General features: G+C 40.7%; 1 protein-coding gene and 1 long non-coding RNA gene across 2 annotated transcripts; both read left to right on the forward strand.

The window, feature by feature from the left end:
* Positions 1-5,097: 5,097 nt before the first annotated feature.
* Positions 5,098-7,282, forward strand: LOC147610117 (uncharacterized). The gene is made up of 2 exons (XR_015264147.1): positions 5,098-5,238; positions 6,834-7,282. It is a non-coding gene; the product is annotated as an uncharacterized LOC147610117 (long non-coding RNA).
* On the forward strand, positions 5,237-7,282 carry LOC147610118 (presenilin-like protein At2g29900). The gene has a single exon (XM_086786868.1). It carries the CDS (start codon positions 5,331-5,333, stop codon positions 6,777-6,779), a length of 1,449 nt encoding a protein of 482 aa, XP_086642994.1. The 5' UTR covers positions 5,237-5,330; the 3' UTR covers positions 6,780-7,282.
* Positions 7,283-7,669: the final 387 nt, after the last annotated feature.

Consider the following 7,669-nt stretch of genomic DNA (forward strand, 5'->3'; position numbering starts at 1 on the left):
AACCACTTCTTGGGTTCTGTGCCGCAGCATGACGGAAGGATATCTTCAATTACCTGATTCATTCTTTCAGTCTAGCCATTTGTTTTGGGGTGATAGGCTATGTTGAGATCCAAGAAAGTTCCTACTATGGGATAAGCTTGATAAGCTCTATGGAGCTCATGGTAAGAATTCCAAGATCTCACTCAAAATTGAATTTTTCAGCTTGGAACTCAAAGAGGGAGACAGCATTGGAGCCTTCATCTCTCACTTGAAGGGCCCGAGAATGGATGAAGATGATGCAGTGGCTGTTTTGCTAAAAGCAGTCAAGAAGGTGTACCCCACCTTAGTCACCACCCTGAAGAACATACCTAATCCCACCCTTGATGGAGTCATTCAATCTTGTCTTGAGAGATGAAGAAAAGAGGCCAAAGGGAGGAGCTGAATCTTCAAATACAACAACTTCATCGAATATCGAACAAGCTTTGTCACATCAAGTGATCAAAGTAAGATGTGTCCATTGCAAAAAGGTGGGTCATTTAGCAAATAATTGTTGGATCAGAAAAATTAATATTTTCTTGTATTCAGAAACAGGAAATGATTACAGGGTATTGAGGTAGAGGCTTATTCATTATTCAGGCTGAGGAGGAGGAATCTTACATCCTCTCCCACTTGAAAAACGCGAGATGTCCTCATCTCGCAAAGTGGGGGTAATCTTTTGCGAACTCTTCTTCTTTCTCCCCGGTGTGGCGTCTTCTAAAATGAAGAACTTCCACTTTACTAAAAATTCTCTGAGGACTCTGCTCCTGAGAATCTTCTCCCGAACGTCAAGGATTTCCTCAGGTTGGAGTACCATCTGGCCTTGAGTCGGAGAAATCAATTGTTCATCTCATCAAGCATGTGACTCGGGTTGGGTACATATTTCTTAAGCAAACTGACATGGAATACATCATGTACCTTGAGATGGGGAGGCAGAAGAAGTTTGTAGGCTAGATCACCCACTTTATCTATAATAGCATATGGCCCACAATATCTGGGAGAGAGCTTCTTGTACTTCCCTAAGGATAAGGAACTTCTTTTTGGTCGTACTCGAATGAAGACCATATTTGATTCTTCAAACTCTCTCTCTGATCTTTTTTTATCTGCATACTGCTTTTGTCTGTCTTGGGCTGCCTTTACATCTTTACGGATTGATTGCATTTACTGGTCCATATTATCAAGCATTTGTCTAGACATTTTGACTCTGATCAATGGATCAGACCAAGTCAACGGTGTAAGGCAATCTTGTCGATACAAAGCTTTGAAAGGACTCATCCCAATGCTTCGATGATAAGAAGCATTGTAAGCAAATTCGACTAGATGTAAATGGCTTAACCACTTCTTGGGTTCCGTGCCCCCCCCCAGCATGACCGAAGGATATCTTCAATTACCTGATTCACTCTTTGAGTCTGGCCATCTGTTTCTTCGGGGTGATAGGCTGTGCTGAGATCCAAGAAAGTTCCTACTGCTTCAAAGAATGCTGTCCAGAATTTCAATGTGAATTTGGGATCTCTGTCACTTACTATCCTCCTGGGTAAGCCGTGCAATCTTACTGTCTTGGGTTTTGGGCATTCTACTACTACTGCTTGGATCTTTGTGGGGTCAGGAGAAATCCCACCCTTTGCATAAAAATAAATTTAACTAAAATTCTTCTTTAATTTTTAAATAAAATATCCATTATTTTAGTATTCCAAAATTTTCTCTTTCCTCATTGGAATACATGGATTTCTATTGTCATGGGAATTTCTCTTTTATCATAAAAATGAATTACTAGAAATTCTCCTTTTTCCTAATTAACTATTTATGTATAAACATAAAAATCAAAATTTTCCATGGTTATGATGAGAATTATTCAATTAACCTAGGATGATTAATCCTAGAATATGGTAGGAAGTCCTCTTTTCATATTATGTATAAAAATGATTTATGTGTTATTTTTTTCAGAAATTTATCCATGGCTCCGCTGATATTACTGATAATTTTCAATAATTTTGAAAGCATACAGTTTTAGTAATACAATATGATAGAATAACTATCATTTGGATCAATATCCAATTATGGACTTGATTCCTAAGTTTTTCATAATTTAAATAGCATAAAAGCATTAAAAGGCCACTTCTTTGGCTTCTAATTTGACAAGCATAGAATTTACTTTTAGATTTGAGAATTGCTTCATGAGAAGCATCATTTGAATATAGAATAGGTCATAGAAATGACCATTCTTTGGGGGAGAAAGAGATATGCTTAAAAAACATTTTAATTTAAGCATAAATGGAAACTTTATGTGCATAATCACTAAAATTCATTAGAGAGCTTCAATTGCATTAAAGAGCCATTTTATTGAATACTTCTCAAGCTTGAGAGGGGTTGAGAAGTGAGCCAGCCTATACTTATGTGTATCTCGTGACTCCACATGCGAAGTATCACTAACCTCATGTGTGCTAATAGATGCATCACTAATTGAATGCTAGCCCATGAGATCATCTTATGCCAAACTACAATCCCTAGGAAGGTAGGTAAGCCTAGATGTATCAACACTCATAATGCTAGATGCCATCCCTGCCCTCGAGATCATGCCCACATGATTTAGCTCACACACATCACTATCACATATATCAACATCATGTGCATATGTGTCCATGTCATCATGTGCACATCATCATAGAGAGTAGCCACCTAAGCATGGGAAGAGTGCCATGAATCAGCCAAAGAAGCATGAGCTTCAAGGAATGACATAATACTCAAAAGATCATAATAGGTATCAAAAAGGTACAATTGTCCTAGGGCTGGTGCCTTTTATAGTCCCAAGGCCCACATACCCTAACACTACATGTGTAAATGCCCCTAAGCCCCATGTGCCTAGACCCATCCCCCATGTGTATGTGCATCCTAAAATCCCCTTTGTTACATGTCTTAGGTCCCATTTGGACCCCATAAACTTTAAAGAGGGTGTCCAAATGTATACTATCACTAACCCAAGTGTGCATCATTATAAGATAATGGCCCACTCTAGCATGTATCCTATTTGGTAGTGTGCTCTGTTTTATATATGCTATCTCTACACCATCTAGAATCCTAAGCCACTATTTAATGTGGATACGGTGATGCTGAGGTGCTCAAGCTTCTTAACAATGATTAATCCTCATCATGGGGTTCGTACAAATGATGGGCTAGTCAGTGCTTAGCATTACAACGTGAGGGTTGAGCATTAATATCAAACACAAGGGTTTGCAAAAAAATTTATACATTTTTAATATCGTACCTTGTCTTTTCCAACTCAAGTGTAAACCACCGAATTATTTATCATTGTTGTCTTCCTTTCTTTCAATATTGAATTTTTAATATCGTACCTTGTCTTTTCCAACTTAAGTGTAAACCACCAACTATTTATCATTGTTGTCTTCCTCTCTTTCAATATTATTCTTGTTCTCTAGCTTATATACATGGGCATGGTTTTGACTAACCCTTGTTAAGGCCCAAAAATGACCACGTCAATAAGACACTTCAAGAAGATGAGATCAATAATACTAGTAAACCCACTAAAGGTATGGCCATATATCTTCTCCACTCTTTATCATTCAATATACTCCTTGTATGCAAGAGAAAGACAAAGGATCATATTCAATTGCATGATGGGCTTCTATGTTACAACAAATAGCCAAATTAATGGATTGAGCATGTTCATACAAAACTCTAATGTTTCAATCTACTTTTTTGGAGCAAGAGAAAGACAAAGGATCATATTCAATTGCATGATGGGCTTCTATGTTACAACAAATAGCCAAATTAATGGATTGAGCATGTTCATACAAAACTCTAATGTTTCAATCTACTTTTTTGGAGAATCACTAACATTTTGAGTCTATATAATGTTCCCATAACACATATTACAAGCTATGCATGATAAGCATTGGTAGTAGGTAGCCATACAACAAAGGTAAAGGAATGGATTTAATCAACATAGCAAGATTTTTATGGACTTAATGCACAATAATAATGTTGTAGGATGCAAATGGCTTAAAACCATAACGATCGCAATCACAATATTAAGGTTATTTTAAAAAAAAATCGCAAAACAGCGTAGTTGGCAAAACACAACGTCTCTCTTAGGCGTTGTGATCGCTCTCTATTCGTATCATAAATTCACAACTTAAAAAACACGTCATCTCTCTCTCATAAGCTTTATCACAAAATTATTTAAAATGTATTATTTTTTCTTTCTAAATCATCAGAGGCGGAAGCCTCTTCTCTCTTTCTCTCTCTCTCTCATGGAGGCCGTGGCCTCGACACAGGCCGTTCCTTGCTCTCCTTATATACTTACCAACCGCCTTAATTAGAAGACTCTAGAGAACCTTGAGGCGGTGCTTCAAAAGTCGAACACACGTGAGAAGATTATTATTTTTTATATTCTCTCAAAACACGTGGACTTCTACTTTTGCACTTTTGGCACTGAATAATTAACCTAAGTTTCAGCTTACACCTATACTAAGGTTCAAGTCCCCTCTCATCCTCTCACTAATTATAGCAAACAAGAATTTGGGACCCATATTGGCTAGTCTTCTCTTCTTTCTTTCTTTTTTTGGGAGTGCTGGTGGGTATGTGTGTGGATGGAACATAGGAGTGAATTCACCAATTCTTACTAAACACACTTACATTTTTGTTGCTCAATTACACATCCATGGGGCTCAGTGTTCACGAAAAACTGAGGTTTAATGTTAGGCGAATGGCAAATTTTAAAAGTTAACCTTCAGATTTGAAAATAGAAGGTTTTAAAACCTACAAATTTTAAGGCATTTTAGTTATATTTTTGCTTAAAACTTACAAAATTTCAATAAAAACCTTAAAAAATTTCGAGTTGAAGGTTTTTTGTGAACACTTCACACTGATCGGGCTTCAAAACTACAATGTTGTCCGATGGGATTTGCACCCACCCATCATGCCCGAAAACGAATACAAAGTGCGTTGGTGCTTGACATGGCGCTCATCTAGATTCGATCTTGAGACCTCAATCAATCAAGAGAGCGTTGTACCTTTGTAAAACTTAGCATTTTTTATGTTGTGAAGAAAGCCACGGGCTTGACCTTGTCTAAGGAAACCCCCTATTATATTTGTTGGCGCCGTATTCTACAGCAGAAGGACGAGAGGTAGTGCCTAGGCGGCTTTGGGTCCTCCGCGTTGAGATGGTTCTTGGCTAAGGCGCGAATGACGGGCCTTCATATGCAAGTAAGATCTTCAGTTTATTTTTGCTTCTGGGTTGAAATGGAGGCCCTTTTTCTGTGATGCCGGATCAGAAGTAGTCTGCCCCTTTTCTCTCCATGGAAGGCAGCAGTGTGCTGGAGAGTGTGGGTGCGGACATCATGGGGATCGTGGTGCCGGTGTCGGTTTGTATGTTGCTGGTGGTGCTGCTGGTGCACAGCCTCACCCCGCACGGCGCCGATGTCTCCGTCCAGTCCGTGGCCACCCTCGTTTACAGGGAGAAGCCCTCTGACTCCACCTCCCAGAAGCTGGAGGGCGCTCTCCTTAACTCCCTCGTCTTCGTGGCCATGATCACCCTCGTTACCTTCCTCCTCGTCCTCCTCTACTACTACCGCTGCATCAAGTTCCTCAAGTACTACATGTGTGCCTCCGCTGCCTTGGTGCTGGCCTACATGGGCGGTGCGGTCTTCTTGCAGCTCGTCCAGACCCTCTCCATCCCCCTAGACATCGTCACCTTTGTCATCTTGCTGTACAACTTCACAGTGGTTGGGGTCCTTGCCGTCTTCTTAACTGGCATGCCCATCCTTATCACCCAATTCTACCTAGTCATGATCGGGATGTTGGTAGCATTCTGGTTCACCATGCTGCCTGAATGGACCACATGGGTGCTTCTTGTGGCCATGGCTTTATATGATCTCGTGGCAGTTTTGGCTCCCGGAGGCCCACTCAATCTGCTTGTGGAGCTTGCAATCTCAAGGGACGAAGAGATTCCGGCCCTGATTTATGAAGCTCGCCCTGTAACAATGTCTGAGCATATGACCACCCATGCTCCTTTGCCCATGGAAAATCCTGCATCGGTGCCTTCATTGGAAACATCATCCTCTAACCGTAGCAGGCCAAGAAGATGGAGGTCTCGCAACCGGCACTCATCACCGGTAGACACCATTGCGCCCTCTACAGAGCTGCAGCCTTGGAATGGAAATGCCAATGGACATGTGAACAACAGAGAGAGCATAGATGTGGAAAGGCAAATGCCATACCCAGTTAGGGTCTCGAATGGAGATGCACAGGAAAATAGAGAATTTGCACCAGGATGTTTTCCACAAACTGATGATGAGCATGCCCATCATATAGAGGATATGAGAGATGATGATGAGTCGCTTCCCTTGGTGAGCCATGGAGCATCTCCTCCTCCCATTTCTGTTACAGCCAGATCAGAAGCGAGAGGAGTCCAAGGATGGCACCATGACATGGACACATCAGGCAATGAAAATGAGGATGGTATTGGCCTTTCCTCATCTGGTGCCCTTAAATTAGGCCTGGGTGACTTTGTGTTTTATAGTCTTCTTGTGGGTAGAGCTGCTATGTATGATCTCACAACAGTTTATGCTTGCTACTTGGCGATCATTGCCGGTCTTGGGTCCACTCTAGTTCTTTTAGCTGTGGCTCGAAGAGCTTTGCCAGCTCTCCCTATCTCTATAGGTCTTGGGGTTATCTTTTATTTTCTCACTCGGCTTCTCATAGAACCATTGGTTGCTGGGCTCTCCACAACTCTAGTCATGTTTTAGTTGATATGTCTTTGAGCTGCCACAAGATTGGTTCACTGTTGGTTACATTTACAGGGATGCATGAGTCCTGGTAGTGCAAGGGTCACCCTTCCTTGTGATATCTAAGCCATGAAATGGTTCTTCAATCCAGACATAGTGGCAGAATCTTTGGGACTTCTGAATGAAGGTTCCATTTTGGACACTAGTCACAGGAAGTGGATACTTGCCCCATGAGAGGTGGTATGCCAGATGGTGCATGAGTGTTGCTACCAAGCTAAGTTCTTTGCATAAGGACAATATTGTCAATGATTCCAGTATCATCAGATAAGTGAAATGTATTGTAAGAGATATATCTCAAGATGAAATTATTTGTCATTGCGACAAATCACTGGTTTTAAATGCAATAATGGCTCTAAAGTGATCATTTTGTTGCATGGTTGTCTGCAGTTTTTAATTCGTTCTTGTAGAGATTTGGGTACTCCCTTGTTGTTTTGGCCTTGGTTGACTAGAAATGGAGGGTGCTTCTTTACTTGGTGGAGGTGAAATCTGTGTAAGGACACTGCTGCCTTGTTGCTATCCATGCATCTCGGTGTGTTGTTGGTAAATCCTGTCTATGTACTCTGGGCATATCTAAGGTTATGTACTCTGGACATATCTAAGGTTTTGTTAGTGGTTGCTGATGTTGACACAGTGTTAATTTAATCCAACTATCTGTTTGAATCGTCTAGTAATGATAGTCTTCAATTATTTATTTGCTTTTTATACTCTCTGCTGTTTGTTAACTAGACATGGTGCTTTACAGTTCTGTCTGAACGTCAATGCCTTGCATGGAGCCTCATCAGTAAGTCTTTCTCACTTTTCCCTTTTCAGCAAGCCTCAGTGTCAGGGAGTCATAGGTTCTATTTTCCTTG

Source organism: Cibotium barometz, chromosome 50 (genome assembly GCF_041138505.1).
Source record: "Cibotium barometz isolate CiBa-2024 chromosome 50, ASM4113850v1, whole genome shotgun sequence".
Lineage (NCBI taxonomy): Eukaryota > Viridiplantae > Streptophyta > Polypodiopsida > Cyatheales > Cibotiaceae > Cibotium > Cibotium barometz.

Excerpts from the sequence above, each read along its gene's own strand:
- LOC147610118 (XM_086786868.1), top strand. The coding sequence starts at position 5,331 with ATGGAAGGCAGCAGTGTGCTGGAGAGTGTGGGTGCGGACATCATGGGG.